Below are 22,198 nucleotides of genomic sequence, written 5' to 3' on the forward strand. Positions count from 1 at the left end.
AAGGCACCGAGGAGCAGTTCCAGGCTCCTTTGCAGCCATCTCTTTCCCTGCCCCACACCTGGTGTGTATGTACACGCGCATGTGTGTGCACATATGCACACACATACTGGGAAAACTCTCTTGCAAGCCAAACTAGGGACAGAGATTCCTCACCACTTCCCTGCATCACAATAGGGCCCCCCAGATTAACAGCCTTTTGATCCAGACGCATGAAAATGCTCCTTATTTCCAATACATTTGCCTCCTTCCCAGGCCCTGACACTTATTGGGATCCCAAGTTCCCAGGGCTGGGTCAGATGCAGGTCAGCACTCAAGAAGAAGGCGCAAGCAGAAAAGTTAGCTCTTCATTGAAGAAAGCAACACACAAGGCAACAATGCCAACACACAGGACTGGCCCCTGTGAAACAGATGCCAGGACTGAAGCTCTTCACCTTCTACTTACCTCTAAGTCTTCCCCCCAGCTCCTGGGATGCTGGTGCAGCACCTGTCCCTCCTCTGCTTCATCAGCAGAGTCTTCACTGCTTTCTACACCTCTTGCTGTTGCCTTTTCAGCATCCAACCATTCCTCCCCTCCTTCCGCCTCTGATCTGTCCTCAATGTCCCACCACAACCCTGGCTCTGAACCTTCCTCCTCTGAGGCTTCCCTCGGGCTCCCCGGCTGCTGCCTCCCACCCCTCCTCTTCATCCAGGCAGTCCCTGACACAGATCTCCCTCCCCCCGAGGGTCTTCCAGCTATAACTCTCCAGGCTCCTCACATTCCTCCTCAGGATCCGACCATCCCCTCCATGACACCTCCATGGGTCTCATGTCAACCACAGGGGATCATGGCTGTTTTGCAATAGTGCTTCAGAAACCACTGCCTCTTTGTGCCTGTATGTGCTCTGAATTTCAGCCTTCGAAAGCCATGATCCCTTTGTGCATTTCTCCTGATCCTTTCAGGCGCTGCCCAAAATAGATCTGGATAACTATTCTGTTATGCCAGTAGATGAAGGAGATGAAGACAGAGATGCAGGAGCTGAAGAAGATGCTGACGCTGCTTGCTCAGATCTCGACCTGGAATATGGAGATGATGGGTTGGAAGAAGGTTTGGCTCTTGGAAAATATGCTAAGGCAGTGTTGGTTCAGTTTCTGCAGGGCCTGTGGGCAAGACTTCCTCAGTGAGCCTTCCTCGCTCCTGTCATCATCTGCTGCTGCCCCACTTCTCCTCATGGATCTCCCCACCCTGCCACTAGCTTGCCAGGCAGAAAGTCCGTGAGCAAGCGGGCACTGGCATTTTCTGCTGCTCAGGCCAGAGGAAGAGGCTGGTGAGCAAGCGAGTGGGTTGCAGTGATGAAGAACAGGTGCAGGCTTAGGGGGGTCCCTTGCCAGAGACGTCCCTCGCTGGCAAGATGCCCAAATATACCAACCCCTGAGGCTGGCTTGTCTTTATACATGTTGGGACCAGACTTTATCAGTGAGCTCTCATGGCGCATAGAATCATAGAATGAGAGTTCTATGGGACTGGGAGGGTCATCTAGTTCCAACCACCTGCAGTGCAGGAATCTTCCGCCCAACATGGGGCTCAATTAAGAGTCTCATGCTCTGCCGATGTGCCTTAATTTATCCTGCTCTGTTCTGTTTCTTGCATTTTCTCTCTCACGCCAAATAAAGCACACCATTTTTGCAAAGTTTCCCCAGGGTTCCCTGTGAAGAGGAACAGACAGTTAATCCACTCTGGGAATTGTAGTTCTGTGAAAGGAATAGGGGCCTCCTAACAGCTCTCAACACTTTGCAAACTACAGTTCCCAGGATTCTTTGAGGAAGCAAGGACTGTTCCAAGCGTTATGATACTGCTTTAAACGTAGAGTGCTGGTGGGGCTGTTGATTCAAATGGTGAAGTCAGTTGGACAGCCAGCAGACTGTTGCTTATTACTATTGTGTGTGTTTTTTAATTTTGCGTACAGGTGAGAACCCAGATTCCTCCCTTCCACTTTATGTTCTTCCACTTTACTCCTTGCTGGCACCAGAAAAGCAAGCCAAGGTAATGATTCATTTCCCTGGCTCCTCAGAAAATGTACCCATGAGCTCATTCTCCCAGTATGGATCCTTTATAAAACATCCGTAAACCCATACACAAGAGAATGGTTTGGGCAGGTTTGCAGAAGCCCCCAAAACACCTGAGAACCAGCCCAGTGAGGATCAAGCATGCTCAGTGGGCACAGAATGCTGAGTGGTTGTAATGGGCAGAAAGCTGGCAGAGAGGGGAATAAAATAGAATATCCTGGAAGGAGGGCTTGGCTGGGTAGAGCCCTGAGCACGGGATGCGGCATCACTTTGTTGTATGCCTCACTTGCAGAATTTATAGGTTGTGGGCATCAGTTTCCATATTCCTGGGTGATTTTTCTAGGATCTCCCCCCCCCCCCTTTTATTTCTGTACTCCAGGTTTTTAGGCCCCATCCTCCTGGGACCAGGCTCTGTGTTGTAGCAACCAATGTGGCTGAAACATCCCTGACCATCCCCGGCATCAAGTACGTGGTCGACTGTGGGAAGGTCAAGAAACGCTTCTACGACAAAGTCACTGGAGTCTCATCTTTCAGAGTCACCTGGACGTCTCAGGCATCTGCCAACCAGCGGGCCGGCCGAGCTGGGCGCACAGAGCCTGGCCACTGTTACAGGTCAGCTGACTTCCCTTCTCTGTAGGAACACAAGAAGCTGCCTTCTGCTGAGTCAAACCGCTGGGCCCTCAAGATCAATATTGTCTGCACTGACTGGCAGTGGCAATGCTGATCATTGAGTGTAACGACAAATACTTGATTTGACTGGCATTGGCTTTCCAATGTTTCTTTTTTTTATAAATAATTTTTATTAACCGGCCAATCAAATCAAATTAAATCACATCACATAAGTTCCGAATTACAAAGCCGAATTTTAAATTTTGTTGGGGGGACCCATATTTCAAGATCTGAAGGGGGATTCTGATCATCTTCTTGCTACTGCATTAATGTCCAAATCAGTCCAAACAGAGTTCATAATTCTATCCAGTCTTGTCTTGCTGTTTCCACATCACATCTTGTTCATATATTTTCTCTTTTTTCTTTATGATCTCTTCTGATAGTCTCCTTAAGCCGATAAACACCAATATTAATCCTGTGTGAATTTTTCCGTTCTTCCAATCCTCAAATCGAGATGGTTTTCATATATCATCACCTTCATAGATAACATCGCTCTTTCCATCATTATCTCGCAAAACTGTCGCTCTTGAGTCCCTCTGAGGAGTTTCACCCACAGTATAAAAGCAGCTCTATTTCTCTATTTCTCCTCCTAGACTCAAAACCTCCGACAGAACTTCCCAATATGGCGACGGCAATTTTAACTGCGTCATTCCAGAGCTCTTGTACATTCCACGCTCTTCTTAAAACATGCTTTGGTTCGAAAGTTTATCTCCACACAGTCTTAAATCCACAGCTTAAGTCCTTAAAACGACATTTATGACTCGTGAGGGGAGGGGATTCTTGTTTAATCACATAGGGAAAGAAAGGAAAGTTTTTTCCCCCTCCCCCATCAGTCATTTGCCATACCGTATCTTGGCGTATCTTCTCATGATTTATTCTTGTCTTGTTTTATCAGAGATCTCTTCTGTCAGCAGTCTTTACTCCCCCTTCTTCGTTGAAGTATGTGCAATTTATCTCGTCCAAATTGTTTCTTTTGAAGTTCTTGCAGCTAGTGGCGCGGATCAGGGACGGCGTCCAGGAGTGCCGGAATCCCACAGGAGGGCTTTGTGCCTAGCGCCCCCACCCCCACAAATTCGGGGGTGGTGTAGGGCACAGCAGGCAAGGGCAGTCCCCCCCACCATCCTGGGGGGGGGGTGTAAGGAGGCTAATTACCCCCATCATAGCCTCCAAATTACCTCGTGTGGGTCAGAGAGATGTTATTGTCAGCCATCTTCCGATGCGCCCCCTAGTGGCCCCCTGGGCTTTCCAAGGTTTCAGCCAGGAGCTGTTTTGCTAAATGCAAGTTCTTTTGGATTCAGTGGCAGTAGCACAAGTGGAGAGAAGTTCCTCACTTTTATTAAGTAGCAGGCTTGGATGCAGAATAAAAAGCAGCGAAACAGTCTTTAAGCAGAATAATATAGCATATGCAAGTTAAAATACTTTCCCATTCAGCTATCAGGGAATGATAAGGGGGAGACTCCAGCAGCACAGTACACAGCACCCAACAAGATCAAAGCTTGAAGATCAGACCCCACCAGGGAGATTTATATCCCTTAGATCAGGCATAGGCAAACTCGGCCCTCCAGTTGTTTTGGGACTACAACTCCCATCATCCCTGACCACTGGTTCTGTTAGCTAGGGATGATGGGAGTTGTAGTCCCAAAACAACTGGAGGGCCGAGTTTGCCTGTGCCTGCCTTAGATCCAGAGTGGCCAAGTGCTGGCTGGCCTAATATCTAAATTCCTTCCACCTGTTAAGCTAGGCAAATATACAGGGCCAGGGTTGTTAGTTGATCCTGCAGCTGCACCATTGCTGACAGGCACTCAAGCTTCAGCTACAAGTGGATCTTTCCACATCCCAGAAGCACAAGCAGCAAATCAAGAGCATAAAGCAAACCAAAAACCCTTGGCAATAAGCATGGGGGAATAATTGTACGAAGCAATTAACCTGTCTCCTCAGAATACAAAATTCTTCAGCATTAGGTTTCCTCTACAGGAGCCCTTCTCAGCCCTGTCTAGAGATCCCAAGGATCGAACCTGGGACCTTCTGCACTCAAAGCAGATGCTCTACCACTGGGCTATGGCCCTTTCCCAAAGTAAAAGGGCTGCAATTTCAGTGGGTAATGCAGAAGATCCCAGGTCCAGTCCCCGGTGGCATTTCCAGGTAGGGCTGCAAATGACACCTTACCAGAAACCCCAGAGAACCTCTGCCAGTCCGTGTGGACAGTCGTGAGCTAGGGGGACCCATTGGTCTGCCTCAGTAGAAGGTCATTTTCTGTCTCCCTGTGTAAAAGAGCCCCCAACTGTTTACATTCTAGCAGGACATTATTTTTATAAATTGCATCTTTAAGAACCAATACCAGTGTTTGCTTGATTTCCTTTTCCTGCCTTATCCTATTTTTCTTTTATGTTGTGTGATCCTAAAACCGCTGGTCCATCTATCTCAATATTGTTTACACTGACTGGCAGGAGCTCTCCTGGGTTTCAGACAGTTAGAATGCAGCACCCCTGCACAATCCAGGAGGCTCACATCTCTAGCTGGTCTCAACAGTTGGGAGCAAAAGCTGTGTAGTAGTATATTTCTGAAGCCTTCTAGGCAGCTGCTAATCCCCCTGCCCCCGGCTTCCTCTCTTGTTTTGTTCTAGACTTTACTCTTCGGCTGTCTTCAGTGACTTTGAGAAGTTCACTTCTCCTGAGATTACCAGGCGACCTGTTGAAGATTTAATCCTGCAAATGAAAGCGCTAAACATTGAAAAGGTGGGAGTCAATTTAGGGCAGCCTTCCTTCTGCAACATGGATGATGTCATTCCCGTCTAAGTTGGCCATGCTGCCTGGGTTTGATGGGAGTTGTAGTTCAAAACCGGAGGGCGCCGCATGGTGGGGAAGGGCTTCGAACTAGATGGGACACCAACATAGGAAGCTGCCTTATACTGAATCAGGCCATTGATTGCTCCATCTATCCCAGGGTTGTCAACACTGACTGGCAGCTTTTCTCTTGGGTTTCAGGCATGGTTCTCTCCCAGCCCGGAGATGCCATTGGGGGCTGAACTTGGGATCTCTTGCATGCAAGGCAGATGCTCTGCCTCGGAGCTACAGCCCTTCCCCACCAATCACCCGGATCCTTTTTGAAAAATAGAGTGCAGGTGTGGGGAGCGTTAACCCTTTGGTCCCACTATGGGAGCTTTCCCACCATGCAAATTGCAGGTGCAAGGATCAAGTCAAAGGGTTAAATTAGCCTATCGTCACCAGTGGTCAGGGAGGAAGTAGACCTCCACAGATTTATGTTCGATTGTGACTCTATGTGGGCCATCATTCTGAAACCTAGAAACTGCCTCGGAGACAAAGCCTATTTAATGATTTTGTGTGTATATAATATTTAATTTTCTTTTTGTTAGAAAAAAAGAAACCTAACTTTCGAAAGATTGCTATTCTAATTAGCACAAGAAAAAGGTTTGAATCTGGACTCCCTCGGGAGGTGGCGGCCTCTCCTTCCTTGGAGGTTTTTAAGCAGAGGTTGGGTGGCCATCTGTCTTAGATGGCCCCCTGCATTTCAGGGGGTTGGACTCATTAACCCTGGGGGTTCCTTCCAACTCTATGATTCTGTAATTCCACAATTCTGTGATTCTGCTGAAACCCCCAGGTAAAATTGGCCCACCCTCTCAAATAAGTTGGTCAGCAGCCTGCCCCCCCCCCAGCTCTTTGGTGAATTCCAGCACTGCTGAAGTTGGAAGGTGGCTTGCAGACAGATCCCCCCCTCCTCTTTTGAATTATGCTGCTGGGAAGAAGAAATCTGTAGTGAGGTTAAGGTAGGAGTTTGTTGGGGTGGGGGAAGAACCAGGAGTGGATTTTTGTGTCGCAGGAGCTTATGCTACATTCTGGTACTAAAACCAAATTTCGGCACTGGGCATGCAGGCGCACTGAGGAACCCAATTTCTTAACCAGTGTTCTGCACCTGGGTCTGGTCAGTGGATCTCTGGGTTCTAGTGGTGGTGATGATGTGAGTAGACCCACAAGCCTGAAGTTATTCCATGCCCATCTTACTCGGTTCTTGGGCATCTCACCTGTTCATGCCGGGTGTGTCGTCCTCTTTGTGTTTGCAGGTTGTCAATTTTCCCTTTCCTACCCCCCCGCCGCTGGAAGCGCTAGTTGCTGCTGAGGAGCTGTTGATAGCCCTTGGAGCTTTGCAGGAACCCTCCAAATCTGGAAGGTAGACTTTTTACTGATTGTTGCTGTCTTTGTTGCTTTTTTGAAAAACCAAGTTGAACTATGCTGGTTGGTGGATTGTGCTTTCTCTCTTTTCTCCCACTGTGCAGAGCCAGCCCTCCCATTGGACAGAGTGGGGTGGCCGTCTTGCACAGTTCTTTTGAGCTGCCATGAAAGAGCAGAAAAATTATGTTTTTGTTTTACAACCTCATAAATCATACCATTGCCTGAGGCCATCAAAGCAGTGAACAACATGATAAACGAAATAAATAGCACACCAAAAATACAAATTCTAAAAGCAACATTTGGAGGGCACTAAGTCAAGAGAGGCCTGGTCTAGGAATTGACTCCTGTTCCCTTCTTCCAGGCTGAAAAAGTTGCAAGAAGCAAAGCTGACCTGCCCCATCAGCCCCCTGGGGGCCACAATGGCAGCCTTTCCTGTGGCTCCCCGTTACGCAAAGATGCTTGCCTTGAGCAAACAGCAGGACTGCCTCCCATATGTCATCACCTTAGTGTCAGCCCTGACGGTTCGGGAACTCTTTGAAGAGTTTAACAGGTGAGCATTCCCCCAACAGAAGTGCTGGGCGTTGGCTCCATGTCTGTGTCTGCTGTTTGCTGCCCTGGACTCCTTTGGGAAGAATGGTGGGGTGGAAGGAAACAAACAAACATGCCACTTTCTGAACTGGTGGCCCAAAGGAATGATCCCCTTTGGTGTGGTCCTGTTGGTGGTAGTTCATTGGCAGTAAAGAATTGCACCTCTGAAAGTTGTTGCAATTCCTCTCACTGTGCTGCTGAGGACACACAGCCCATGGTCACCCTGTGATGAATAATGGTAGCCTCCAGCTGAGCACATAAGTTGTACATAAGTTGCTTCTGTTTTTTTTAGTACAAGTCACAAATTTAATAAAACAAGTATATGTGGTAGAGATTCAGCAGTGTCCTGCACTGCAATCCTATGCATGTCTACTCATAAATTTGGAAAGATGTATCAGTCTATTTCTGTTCAGTGTCAGTTCTTCATGCACCCAAGCGTAGTTCTGTCCTTTTTTGCAGCTTTTAAAAAGCATGCAGGAAAAACTTGCATTTAAATTGTACACGGTTCCTTAAAGTGCACACTTTGTATGCATTCATTCCGTAAAGTAATGCATTTTGTGGGCTTTGTCATTGCACTTCTCCCTAAAATATGTATTTCCGATAAAATACTGATTTTCGGATGCATCTTTTTGAACCCTTGATTCATGGTTACTGGAGTTCATCAGAGAGTGTCTCATGTCATATGAGAGTCCTGTCAATCTTATATTTACGCCACGATCTACTGAGATAAACCATATCATAAGTTCAGGTTCACACACACCTCCTCGCAATGGGAAGGGAGTTTTCTGAAATTGCCTTTGCTGAGGATGCTTAGTTGTGCCTTCCATTTGCTGCAGGCCTGCCACTAGCGAGGAAGAGACGGAGACGCTCAAGGGGAAAAGGGCACGTGTGGCGCAGATGCAGCGGATCTGGGCTGGACAAGGGCCCTCTCAGAAACTGGGAGACCTCATGGTCATGCTAGGTACGCTCTTCTGCTCTCCCTTTATCTTTCCGTATTTTTTAATTGTGCGTTGGTTTTGGCTGAATTCCTCACATGATGCTGCCCTTCTATTCCAGGAGCTGTGGGCGCCTGTGAGTATGCTGGGTGCACGCCTACGTTCTGTGAGGCAAACGGCCTACGCTACAAAGCCATGGTGGAAATCAGGCGCTTGCGTGGGCAGCTGACAACTGCAGGTAAATACCCCGGGAGCCAGTTGTTGCTTTCTGCCTCTACGGAATAAGCCACATTTGTCCTTTGTCGGGGGGACGCCAAAGAATCAGCTCTGTTCTTCCTTCCTTCCTTTTTCCTTTTCTTAACATTTAATAATTTTTACTATGCTGTTTTACAATAAAAAACATGCATGAAAACACAGGATTTTGGGATGTCCCATTCTTGAAAGGCCTTCCACTTATGCAGTGGAACTTCCCTTCTCCATGTCTCCTTCCTGTTTCCCGGCATCTGCTATGGAGGCTAGGGAAAAGCCCAGCAGAGATTCAGTGGGCACTCTGGTGGAACAGAGGCAGGGAAGGTCCATTGTGCAAGTAGGAAGAGTTTGTGGGGTAGAACCTTTTTTTTCTTTCTCCCTAATATAACATCTTTAGCATATATCTTTAGCATGATAAGTACAGTCATACCTTGGATCCCGTACGCCTTGTGACTCAAACGTTTTGGCTCCCGAACGCTGCAAACACGGAAGTGAGTGTTCCGGTTTGCAAACATTTTTTGGAAGTCAAACGTCTTCCGCGGCTTCCAGTTGAGTGCAGAAAGCTGTTGGGGCCTAATGTCCAGAAAAATACTTCTTGAAATGTTGCTTTCCTTTCACTCATTTTCCTTGCATTCCTTGTTTGCGATGTTCAAACTGAGCCAAAGTGTTTTGTGACACCTTAAAAAGACTCACTAATTGATTGTGACACTTATTTACTCCACATGTGCCCATCCAATTGGCAGAATAGTCACTACTGCAGGTGCCACGTAATAACTTTCCCGCATTTGTAATAATTTTATCATGTGGCAGCCCCTTCACTTTGCAACTCCCTGCCTATTGAGACCAGGCAGGTGCCTTCATTGTATTATTTTCAGCACCTGCTTAAAACATCCTTGTTTAGACAAGCCTTCCCAGATGCTTAGAAAGTTGAGGTAATTTTAATCTGTTTTAGTATTTATACTTTAGGATGTTTTAAAGTATGGTTGTGGTTTTTTTTCTTTTACTGTTTTATCTCTTGTAAATCTCTTTGAGTGTTTTTTAAATAATTAAGCGGTGTATACATTTTATGAAGTAAATATATTTTCCCCATGGGATATCTCCTCCCCTGAGAGCCTCCCCCAAATTTGAAAACAGGTCTTGCTTCAGTGCTGGGTTGCTGCATAAGCTGTTGTGAACTAATGTTGCTTTTCCTTCAGTTGTCTTTTGCTTTTGCCCATTTGTTATTTTTCTGAGTTTTGTACAGAGGCTGCTCCTCAGTCACAACCTAGGCCATGTTAACTTAGCCTGGCCTCCTGATTTTTGACCTGTTTCTTCCCTTTGCTGCAAGTGAATTCAGTCTGCTCGGACACCGGCTTCTTTGTCGATCCCAAAATGAAGCCCCCATCAGAAGCACAGGTGACTTTCCTGAGGCAGATAGTCTTGGCCGGCCTGGGAGACCACGTGGCCCGGAAGATCCAAGCTGAGGAGCTCCTAGATGAGAAGTGGAAAAATGGTTACAAAGTACGTGCAGCTCAGTTTATTCCCTTTGGATCATTTATGACAAGAATTGGGAACCCTTTTTGGTCTGAGGGCCACAGGCCAGTGGTGGTCAGTGGTCAGTTCTTCTCCTGACCAAGCACCTCAGACTGTGTCTCTGTCTTGGTGGCTTTCCTCTGATGTGAAGTTCTTTTTATTATTGGTCTGCTTTTACTATTGTCTTCAACCATATCTTAGTAATTTTGGGTGGACTGCCTTTTTCATTAATCACCGGTCTCCTGGTAATTTATTTGTGAGGAGTGTTTTGTAACTGTATTTCTTTTAAAATGACTTGAAAGAGTTTAATCTCAAAGGTGCCCTGTAGGTATTTTACATATGTTACTTATGTAATTTAAGGATTTCAGAGTGCTGCCGGGGGGGTGGGGGGGTTGAGGTGGCAGGTGATAGCAAAAGCTATCCCCCCTGCTGTTCTGTTGGGTTGGACTAGATGACCCCTGGGTTCCTCCCAGCTGCACAGTTCTGCGATTGCTGAGCTCCACACTTGTCCCTGTCAGAGGGTAGAGCACTTTGTGCCCCTTAAGGTGCCCCATAACTGTTGGTGGAGTCAGAGTCAACAGCTAATCCAGTCAGCTTTGTATGTTGAATTAGCAAGGGATTCTACTTTTGTGGCTTTTTTTGCTAAAGCCCGAAGGTCTGCCCCTTTAGAACCAAGTGCAAAATAGTGCTTGACTTGACAAGAGGCGAGGGCCAAACAGCGACTCGTGCAAAGATGCAACCAGAGAAGCTGTGCTGTTGCATTGGCCACAGTCGCTTGATCTGTCAGGTTCAGGGCAGAAGAACAAAACGTCTTTTGTTCCATTAATGGACCTTGTGCCTTCCTGCTTTTGGAACCTTCCTGGTCTCTAAAGTATTGAGTTTGTTTTTATTTGTTTTGCTTTCTTCCTTCTCCACACACTGCCATCTCTTGCTGCACCTCGCCAACCCAGACTCCTCTTCTGGACGATCCAGTCTTCATCCACCCCAATTCCGTCCTCTTCAAGCAGCTCCCTGAGTTTGTGGTGTATCAGGAGATTGTTGAAACCACAAAAATGTACATGAAAGGTGAAATCAACTCCTTTCCCCTTGCTCTCCTCTTGAGAATAATCCTAAAGAATCAACCCAAAGGCTCCTTTATCCCAGCACCCTCTTTGCCTCAGGGTCCAGCCAGATGCCTCTGCCAGAAAGCTCCCTGCTGTTAACTGCCTGGCAACTTGTTCTGGAGATAGACTGCCTCTGAAACGGAGATTTTATTTACCTATCATGGCTCAATAGTTATTGATAGGTTCCTCCTCCTGGAGTTGCTCTTAATGCAGCTGTGGGAAGCCTCTGGCCCTCCAGATGTCACTAAACTACAGTTCCCATCATCCCTGGCCGTTGACCATGCTTCCTGGTGCCTATGGGAGTTGTAGTTCAAGCAACATCTGGAGGGCCAAAGGATTCCCAACACCTTACTTGTGTGTCACATAGCATGCCTACAGAAATGAGCAGTTTAGGGTGGGCTGTGAGAGCTTTGCAGTGGCTTAAATGCACTGACGATATTTTTCATTTTAAAGTTGAGATTGTATGAAGTACAACTTAGTGGCTTTTATGCAGTGTCCCTACGGACTCTTAGAGGAGCCTTAGAAGTTTTATCATAGGCTCTTCAATAAGAGAGATCAGTGGGAGAAGACAAGTGGCACACAAGAATGGACGCTTGCGCTTGCCAGTAGTCCCAGCACCTGGCTGTGAGAGAGTGCTCACAGGCCTGGACTCAGCACTTTACAGCTTTAGGCAACAGCCAGGGACCTTAATGGGGCCTACTGCGTTTTATTATTGTGTTTCTCTAACAGCAAGGTTTTAAACTGTATTTTAAATTGTGGTAACCTGCCCTGGGACCTTAGGATATTACCTTAGGGCAGGTAATAAATGGGATAGGGGCTAAGCAATAATAATGTGAGGAGCCCTACATCAGGCGGCTGGCTCTGAGATACTGCCATTTTAAATTTCCCACAATGCCCTGGGGTGTTTGGCGTTTCTCCAGGGCATTGTGGGGAACGTTAACAGCAGCTTCCTGGACCACCTACCATTGTTGCCAGGTAAACCTGCAGCACTTAAAAAGGCAGTTCAGAAAAAGCCACTCACGGCTCCCCAGAACCGTCTTTAACTGGTCACTTTTGCTCTCCTTAAGGTGTCTCAGCCATTGAACCAGAATGGATCCCGCTCCTTTTGCCTCCATACTGCCACTTCGAAAAACCTCTGGAAAGCCCTCCTCCTTTTTACTGCCCTGAAACGGGTCGGGTTCGATGCCACAGACCAAGTGTCTTCTGTGAGTTTCTCAAGAACAGCTTGGCTTTGATGGGAAGCAGATTTGTTACTAAATCCACATTAGGAGAATACTGTCATCATGGCAACCGCAATATCACAAGCTTTTGCATTCTCCAGGAGTCTTTGGGGTTGCAGCCAGTCTTAATCCTACTCAGAGGAAACCTACTGAAAATAATGGACATGGCATAACTTAGGTTCGGTATTTCAGTGTATCTACTCTTGAGTAAAACAATCCTTTCTCAGGGTAGGTCAGGGATAGCCACTGTGCTGCTCCAGCTCCCATCGGCCGCATCCAGCATTGAGAGGGGTTAGGGATGATGGGGCTTGGAGTCCAACAGCCTCTGGAGGGCGCCAGGTCAAAAAAGGCCGGTCTAGGAAATGGCTGACATTCCCATCAGGGTTTCTTAATAGGAAAGCCCCAGAGTCTACATCATGTCACAGTCCTCAGGCATAAGGGGGTGGGGAGCAGGGATAGGATAGCAGCCATTCAGGGGGGACTTGTGTAAGGATCGGGTTGGGAACAAGTAGCAAAATAATACCTGAGCCCCCATCTGTGAAAACACGGAACTGGCTGGCACTCACCAGGTTTATTGCTGTTGCACAAAAAGCACCTGTGCTACAAAGGTTTTGCTAACAATATACACTTGAAATAGAAGTTCTGCTGTGAGGATTCCCACTTAGGTATTTCTAGCTGCCATTCATGTCCTTCAAACCTCACCCATGTGTGGGAGGGGATGAGTGCCAGGGCTGGCCCACCCAGGAGGCAGCAGCCTCAAACAGCAAGCTCCACAGGGGCAGCAGGTCCAGCCTCCAAGGAAGGCATCTCCCGCTGCTGCAGCCACCACAGGGGCAGCAAGAGCTGCAGTGTGCTGCTTGCAGGCCGGAGCTGCCTCTGCCTCAGCAGCCCCACCCGCTGCTTCCTCTAGAACAGCCTCTCAGCAAATAGTAGGCGCTGCTGGTCTCCCCCCTTTCTCCTCACCTGCCTAGCATGATTCAAAGCAGGGTCCTTCCCTGCAGTGCTCTTTGATTCCCACTTCAGCCATCAGGTAGGGTTGGTTTGATTGCTCCCCTTGTAAATCTTCACTCTGGCCTTCTTTCCTGGCAGTGGTGCAAGGGGGGCATTTTGTGGTTTTCCTTAGGTGCCAAATGTCTTAGGCTGGCCCTGCACACAAACAAGAGCCAGCTTGCAATCTGGAGACTTCACCGCCCTTCTTCTTCCCTCCTGCCTACTCAGCCTTCTGCTGAGAGAAGCAAAATGAAGAGGATGAGTGTGGATTAGTGCCTTAACAAAGTCTTGTAACCTCTCTGCAGATCGGGTCGGCTGGCAGCTTCCTGCTGTAGAAGTGGATTACCCAGAAGGCCTTGAGTGCTACAAATATTTCACCAAGTTCTTATTGGAAGGGAAGGTAAGAACATTTTTCTCCACCTAATTCCTTGTGTTTATATATCTATGTATATTACAGTATTTTCACTGCTGCTGTTAGGATTCTTAATGTATAGATTTTGTTAGTTAAACAACTCCTTGCTTGGAGTACACCTTTAGCTGAAATGTATTCAGACTGAGACTTGGCATAAAATAAGAAAACTTATGTTTATTGAAGGAAGTGCATCACTGATAGGAAGCAATTATATAGTCCTAGCTAGGTTTCTCCAACTAGGTTGGAGGCCATGCTTGCCTCTTTGCTCTCAGAAGACAGATCCAAGATGACCTCCCACCTCCCAGAGTGAGAGGAAGAGCAAGTGCGGGAACTTGTAAACAGGATGCAACCTAAGACTATCAGTATAAACATCAAAGAGATAATGAGAAGTCAGCATAGTGATGAAGGTACAGGGGTAGTTTGGGGAGCTGGAGATCCCTGCCTCTCTCTGACCCACACAATCCCCTCTGGCTGCTGAGTTGCACCTAAATGTCCAACGAGGATTTTGCAAGACATCCTGCAAATTACATTGAAAGGTGGGCTGTGAGTACCTGAAATGAAACAATGAATTCTAATGCCCGTTTTCAACAAGCAAATTAATCAGAGCCTCAGTGTTTTACAGCTCATTGCCTTAAGGTTCCTTGAAACGCATGGTGGCTCTAAAATTGAATATAAAGCTTGTTCCTTCTTTTAGGTTGTTAAAAAACTGGCTGCTTACAGCTGCTGCTTGTTGTCCAGTCCAGTGACAATGCTGAAAACGTGGTCCAAGTAAGTTGTTGTTTTCTGTACTGCTTTATATTTTTCAGGAAAAAACCACCTCATTAAAGCATTCAATAAAACAATCCAGAATAAAGCATTATTGAAGAAAGTCAAATAAAAAGTATACATTCAAAGCAACATAATTAACACAGGACTTGGTTTGCCGCAAGGGGAAAAGGAAGCCGGTGTTTCTACCACAGTGAACCAGCTGCTGTTTTTGGGTGTCAGAAAAGGTTATTTAACTGCAGCCCATGTTTTGTTAGCCCAAAAATCGAAAGTGAGCAAGGTCCCAGCTAAAGAGGATTGGCAACTTAGGTTGACGGAATATGCAGAACTTGCAGACTTAACACATAGAATAAGAGAGCAAGAAGAACACATATGTAGAGAAGAGTGGAAAACATTTATTGAACATATGGAAAATAGCTATACTATTGTTTGCTTTGCTGGGCCTGTTAGGCCCCCCCCACCCCCCCGTGCAGGAACACGCTGGCTGAGCAGCCCCCAGCAGGACTGATTGCTGCTCTTTGCAGTGCGACCGGGTGGAGAGGGCGAAGGCGACACAGCATCTCCTTCCCTGCCCCCTCCCAACCAGACAGGATTTAAAAAACCCTAGTTAAACATTTCCCACCCCAGTCGATTTGGGGCTGGATCTGCGTAAGGAATTCCTGAAGTCAGCTCAGATGGGGGGGGGGAGTGAGGGGCGTACACAGCCATAGAAACTAACAAATTGCATTACCTGTTTATAGAACTCAGTATTTTTTGGTTTCTTAGAATAACTGAACAATGCTGGGTACTATCATATAGTCTTCAGTGCATTTCTTTGTCAGTTCACTATGCATTTGGACACCTCTTAAGATAATGCAATCTAATTTTGCATTATAGTTCCCAAGGTCAAGGTGCAGATTATCATCTGTTTGGCTACAGTTAGACATTATTTTGAATCAAGATAGCAGACTGGACCTTTCAGAACTTCACTGATTTAAACCGCACTGTTTTGGGGGGAAGGGAGGTTGCTCCTGGGGAAACAGGGCACATGAGGCTGAAGGTAATAAATAAAAATCCAGATTTCTTCTGGGACCATATTTTATCTGAGCAGGGGGAGAGTTTTACTGAGAACTGAGCCATTTGAGTTCCTTCAGAATTTTGAGCGTACATTTAATCTATGTGCTGATTTTTGCCTGTCTGCTTTGGGAATCCCTGCAGGCTGCAACCAAGGACAGAGTCACTGCTGCAAGCTCTTGTCTCTGAAAATGTGGATAACAGGGATGCTTTACTTGCTGCCTGGAAGAAGAACCCAAAATGTAAGCTGTTCAGATGTACGAGGAGCACACTTCATTATTCTTGTGGATCTATTTTAACTTTATTTTTGAGCCACATCAACCTTCTACCCAAACTGTGTGTGAGTGAGAGTTCTCCCTTGGAAGTACATTGGTGCCTCGCAAGACAAAAAGAATCCGTTCTGTGATTCTCTTCGTCTAGCGGTTTTTTCATCTTGCGAAGCAAGCCCATTGACGGATTAGCGCATTAGCGCTATTAGCGGCTTTTAGTGGCTTATCGGATCAGCTGATAAGCGGATTAGCGCCTTAGAAAAAGGGGGGGAAGGGAAAAAAACCCACAGGAACTCGCAAGACATTTTCGTCTTGCGAAGCAAGCCCATAGGAGATTCGTTTTGCGAAGCACCTCCAAAACGGAAAACCCTTTCGTCTAGCGAGTTTTCCGTCTTGCGAGGCATTTGTCTTGCGGGGCACCAGTGTATGTTGCAACATCCTGGGCCTCTAGCCCCAGGAATGTAGACCTGTGGTCCTGCAGATGTGCTGGAACTACATCTGCCTTCATGCCTGACCATTGGCCCATGGCGGCTAGGGCTTCTGGGAGTTGTAGGCCAACAGCAACTGGTTCCCCCTTTGCTGCTTGCAAACAAACAATCCAAAACTATTTCCTCCCAAATATTTCTGTGTCCAGTGTTAGAATTTCTAAAGCAACTTTTAAGAATAGCTCATGGAGGTAGGTCACCCACTGTACTCTGCTATGGTGTTTGGAGTCCGGGTGACATCGCAGTAGCAATCAGTTACTTGTGGTTTTGAAGATGAGCACAGGCATTTGTTACCTGTCTGCCTGGAGCAGGCCTTCATAGTTTATATGCGATAGTAGGGATCATTGCTAGATATGCCACCATACTAGACGATGGGGGCAGAGACTTGGTGTTTGGCCCTGGCGTGACCTAACTGTGACTATCCAGCCAGCAGCAATTTTATGTCTACCGCACACCAGTTGGATTTTGCAGAGTACAGTACAATTTGCTCTGTGGCTTCAGGGTATTTTTGATGGTTTATTTATAATATTTGTTAGCCCCCACTCCTTCCATCAGAACATTCCAAATTGGATTATAGAAGCGTGAAAAACAGAATAATCTGCACAACAGCACTCAGACACCTATGAAGCATCATCTGTTAGTTGCTTCAGATGTCATGTGAAGACTTACCTCTTTTTGCCCAGACTTCCCTTGACCCATAAGATTGCACTCTGTTTCTGAAATTCTGTTTTTTAAGTGTTCACTCTTTGATGGTTGCCCCCCTGCCCTTCTCTTTTTAAAGATTTGTTGTCAGAATATTGCCAGTGGATCCCGGAAGTTACACACCAACAGGTATCTAAAATCTGGCCACCCTTGCCACCATGATCTTTCATGCAAGCTCCTACCATCCACCCTGTCCTGGAACCAGCGCCGGCTGCGAAAACACAAGGAAAATCGATGTCTGTATTTGAATGGAAAGAGAGAGTTCATGCTCAAGGAGCAGGAAGCAGGATGGGTTCCCTCCTAAGGAGCCCCCCACCCATGATCCATGCAGGCCCACTGCATTTTGGACTCCCACATGCAAAGGATTGGGGGTTGGATTGACTGTGAAGCTGTCATGGGTGGCTGTGCTTGTAACAGGAATTACCAACTTATGTTGGCTCATGGGCACATTTTGGAGGCAGTGCTACTCCCTCCAGTCACTTCTCTCCACACCACCTGCTTAGCTCTTGTCAAGTTGCCTTTCCCAGTCTTTCCCTGTCCCTTCAGGAAGCTAGTGGTCGGGGATGGTGGGAATCAGATATCCAGATGTTTCTGGACTTGTAACTCCCATCATCCTTGGCTGCTGGTCATCCTGGCTGGGGTGGATGGGAGCTGAGCATCCAGCAGCTTTATACCATAAACCACCCTGTGATCTTTGGATGAAGGATGGTATAGAAATTTAATATATAGCAACAGCCACCACCATCCTGGGTAGCTCATTTGGTTAGAGGGTTGGTGGTGCTGATAATGCCAAGGTTTCAGGTTTGCTCCCCATATGGGACAGAGGCCTATTCCTTCATTGCAGGGGGTGGACTAGATGATCCTCAGGGTCCCTTCCAACTTCACAATTCTATGATTCCATGACTCATTTCTGGAAAACTACTGAGACACCGTTACTGTGCCTTATTTCTGTTGAACCCACCATCATGGGAGCTTCGTGTGTGTATGTGTTATTTTTATATATATATATATATATATATATATATATATATATATATATATATATATATATATATATGCTTTCGTAGATTTTCACGGGTACAGGAATGCAGGTTTTGGTGTCTTCGGGTGTCTTCCCGTGTAAGAGTTGGGGTGTCTAGGCGACGTTTCGACGAGGTCTCACTCGTCATCTTCAGGCTGGTGCTTTCGGCTTCTTGTTACTGGAACAGAGCAGGATCTCAGTGTTTGAGTTCCTATAAATACTGTTGAGGGGGTGTGGTGTATAGCCTCCAACGTTCTGGGCAGAGAGGAAGTTCCCAGGTTAGTGTGTCTTTTCTTCTTTTGTTCATTAATTACTTGAGGGATATCTTGAGTGATTTCTTGAGTGATATTCTGAGTACCACTTAGGAGGGTCATTAGGTGTGGATTAGTTGCTAAAGCTTTCGTGTCTTGACCTCTTGACCTTGTGAAGAGTTTTTTCTGAGAAGATGGCTGTACTGCACTTAGTTGTGCTCTGGCTTGGCTTCGTGTATAGGGGCGAGCTGTGGTTTTGTGCCCTGTGCCAGCCAGATCTGTGTAGGGATTGCAGGGGGGTGCAGCATCCGGAGGTGCCACTATGGTTTGGCTACTGGATGGTGTCTGTAATTTATCTGTGGAGAATATCACTCAAGAAATCAAGTGGTACTCAGAATATCACTCAAGAAATCACTCAAGATATCCCTCAAGTAATTAATGAACAAAAGAAGAAAAGACACACTAACCTGGGAACTTCCTCTCTGCCCAGAACGTTGGAGGCTATACACCACACCCCCTCAACAGTATTTATAGGAACTCAAACACTGAGATCCTGCTCTGTTCCAGTAACAAGAAGCCGAAAGCACCAGCCTGAAGATGACGAGTGAGACCTCGTCGAAACGTCGCCTAGACACCCCAACTCTTACACGGGAAGACACCCGAAGACACCAAAACCTGCATATATATATATATATATATATATATATATATATATATATATAGCCCTGTGTTTGTAAAAAATAACAATTGTGTAATAGTGATATCAATGAATTTTTTCTGGAGAGAAAGTCTGGCCTCATGATTGGTTTTTCTACTCCATTGTGTTTTGCCATCTCTGGACTCTGTCTCCTCTCTCTGTTTCCTGATGCTCAGGGCATCTTCCTTCTCCAACCTGGTGCCCTCCAGGTGTGGATACAGCTCCCATCAGCCCCTGCCAGCACAGCCAATGGTTAGGGGTTAGAGGAGTAATAATCCAAAACATATGGAGGGCACCAGGTTGGAGGGCAAGGCTAGTTCAGGCTGTGAGTGCTCATATAGCCAAAACGGCACCACCCCCATCCAAGAAAATAAGTGATGGGTAAGTGTGGGCAGGAGAGAACCCTGTGTGAAGGGTTGAAGGACAATCCTCAGACCATCCCAGTGAGGATTAAGCGTTCTTAGCTACAGAAAGCTACGTGACTGAAGGATTGGAACGGAAAAGCAGGTGGGGGGTGGTGGAATGAAATGTCTGAAATACTGAGCAGGGCTTCAGCTCCATGTTACAGCTGCATTTTCTTGTAGGTTTCCGTATTTGCTCCTCTTGTTTCCGATTCTCAAGTCTGCAAGTGCTGTTCCGTACGTAGGCCAGAACAGCACACAAGAGGTAGCTGGAGCAGCCTGGAGAAGAGGAGGCGGTTCCCCTTCCCCAAAAAACAATGTTCTTAATTACCACAAAATGCTGAGTTGTGAAAGTGGGGAAAATGGAGAAACAGCTGAGAGAGAGACGGGGGTATTGTGGAGGAGGCTGTGGCTGGCTGGGACACTGAACAGCAGCTGTTTGCACAGTTAAACAAAAATGCAGGAGTACAAGTCCTATCTCACTAAGAGGCAGTTCCTTTCAAATTAAGGGTGCAAAGTTGGGGCAGCAGCGAGGGGGGAGAAGTACTTACCTGGCTTTTATACATGCAGGTCCTGCTATCTTAACTCAATGCATTCTCGGGAAATTGTTTGTTAGGCAAATATTCATGAAATGAGTCAATGATTTCCATCAGTTCCTATGGGGAAATTTCTAATGTGTTCCTGACACTGGAGTTTTGACCCCCCCCCCAAATGATGAAACTTAGGGGAACCCTCTAAAACTTTTCAGAAGGCAAACAAGAAAGTAAAAAATGCTCTTAATTGTCTAATCTCCCACCATAACTTCTAGTGAAAGGACTGCCATGGACCAGCAAAACACAGGAAAGTAAGGCTTATTTAAGGCTGCTTCTTTCTTTACTATGCACAGGTCTGCCTGTTCAGCTGGTCTGGGCACTAGATCCTCGGCTTTGGATAAGTGAATTTTCATGCAACAAGCATTTCGCTGGCGGGACCAGCATGTAAAGATGATTCCATGCGTGCCTCCCTGGGGAGAGCATTCACAAAGGGGAGAGAGGAGGACGCTGAAAAGGCCGTTTACAATGCCTTCCCCCCAGCCTCCCCTGGACACCAGGAGGCCTTGAGCCCAGGGGCCTTCTGCGTGAAAGGCAGACCCTCTGCTTCTGAAGTAGAACCCCGAGCAGGATGTCTCATGGTGCTTCTGCTGTTACACTTGTTTTATACATGCTGAGAGCCACTGGAACCACCTTGTGGTGAAAACTATTTTATAAATAAAACACCAGAGTCGGGAGAAAAAGAAGCTGGCAAATATGTGGAAACGGGCTTTCCAGATGCTGCAGGAGTACAGATCCCACCATCCCTGACCGTGTGCCATCCTGGCTGGGGCATCTCCTGAGTTAAAAAAAATCCCAATCCCTGGATTCAGGGAGTGCTCACAGCAAAGACAAGTCTCTTACTCATGCTTGGGGTTTTGTGAACTTTTATGGTGCAACTGTTTGAAACCATTATTTCCTGTCTCCTCTTAAGTTTTCTGCTAAATATTATGGGCAACCCCAGCAAGAGAAACTGGGTAGTTAAGGTATAGGTAAAGGACCCCTAGACAGTTAATTCCAGTCAAAGGCAACTATGGAGTATTGCGTTCATCTTGCTTTCAGGCCAAGGGAGCCGGTGTTTGTCTGCAGACAGCTTTCCAGGTCATGTGACCAGCAGGACTAAACCACTTCAGGAAACCGTGGTAGAAACCAGAGCGCACGGAAACACCACTTACCTTCCCGTCACAGCAGTAACTATCTACTTGTGCTGGTGTGCTTTCGAACTCCTAGGTTGGCAGGAGCTGGGACAGAGTAATGGGCACTCGCCCTGTTGAGCTGATTCAAACCACCAACCTTGTGGTTGACAAGCTGTGGTCTAAACCACTGAGCCACCCATGTGTCCTCTCTGTGCACCATACCTTTAAAGCACATAACTTCTCCAAAGAATCCTGGGAACTGTAGTTTCTTATGGGTGATAATAGCTCTGTGAGGTTTAAACTACAGTTCCCATGATTCTTCTTGTTCTTAATTGATCAATTAATTGACCTGCACTTCACTCTGAGGTTCTAGGGCAGGTTAGAACATGAAAACATTTACTTTAAATGTATGGTGTATGTACAGTGTATATTCCACTATGCAGGGGAATGATGGTCTTGAAAGCATCGAACAAAATACATATCAATATATCAATACTTTTTAAAAAAATTAAGATTGAGACCAATAGTGTGGAGCTGTATCTGCCCAAGTAGACCTTTGTGATTTGGGTAGAAGAATTTGACCATTTTTCTGCAGCATACAAACAATGAAGCAATACTATGCAAAGGTTCATTTTTCTTTTACTGTGCTCTTTAATAGTTGAGTATGCTAATGTTTAATTTCTCTGACAGCCCCCCATCCCTGAATCCTTTGGCACACCATCAACCTTGAAATGAAGATGTATGGTTCTCTGCAGGGTTGGGCAATCTCCAACTGGGCTCCTGCTCCCAATAATTAAGAAATGATTAAATCAAATGGAACTCGGGTTAGCTTTGCTCTTTAGGGGGTGCCACAAGGTTCTGCCTTGTTAGGCTCTGGTAAACCACCTCATTGTGGCAGCACACTGGGGAAAGATGTAGGTGGCATGCTGTCAGGAGCTGGG

At 46.5% G+C, this 22,198-nt stretch overlaps 1 protein-coding gene across 2 annotated transcripts in view; it reads left to right on the forward strand.

The window, feature by feature from the left end:
• The window catches only part of DHX37 (DEAH-box helicase 37), a 36,476-nt gene extending 18,264 nt beyond the window's left edge, over positions 1-18,212 (forward strand). For both annotated transcript variants that reach the window (XM_081174457.1, XM_081174458.1), the window contains exons 13-27: positions 940-1,084; positions 1,944-2,020; positions 2,423-2,655; positions 5,336-5,447; positions 6,791-6,897; positions 7,261-7,449; positions 8,324-8,448; positions 8,544-8,660; positions 9,999-10,171; positions 11,134-11,248; positions 12,354-12,491; positions 13,802-13,896; positions 14,603-14,676; positions 15,871-15,968; positions 17,262-18,212. In XM_081174457.1, coding sequence (XP_081030583.1) covers positions 940-1,084; positions 1,944-2,020; positions 2,423-2,655; positions 5,336-5,447; positions 6,791-6,897; positions 7,261-7,449; positions 8,324-8,448; positions 8,544-8,660; positions 9,999-10,171; positions 11,134-11,248; positions 12,354-12,491; positions 13,802-13,896; positions 14,603-14,676; positions 15,871-15,968; positions 17,262-17,344 — 1,881 coding nt within the window. In that variant the 3' untranslated portion in view covers positions 17,345-18,212. The remainder of the gene's footprint in view (positions 1-939; positions 1,085-1,943; positions 2,021-2,422; positions 2,656-5,335; positions 5,448-6,790; positions 6,898-7,260; positions 7,450-8,323; positions 8,449-8,543; positions 8,661-9,998; positions 10,172-11,133; positions 11,249-12,353; positions 12,492-13,801; positions 13,897-14,602; positions 14,677-15,870; positions 15,969-17,261) is intronic.
• The last annotated feature ends 3,986 nt before the right edge of the window (positions 18,213-22,198 follow it).

Source organism: Podarcis bocagei (genome assembly GCF_964188305.1).
Source record: "Podarcis bocagei genome assembly, chromosome: 16".
NCBI classification, from domain to species: domain Eukaryota; kingdom Metazoa; phylum Chordata; class Lepidosauria; order Squamata; family Lacertidae; genus Podarcis; species Podarcis bocagei.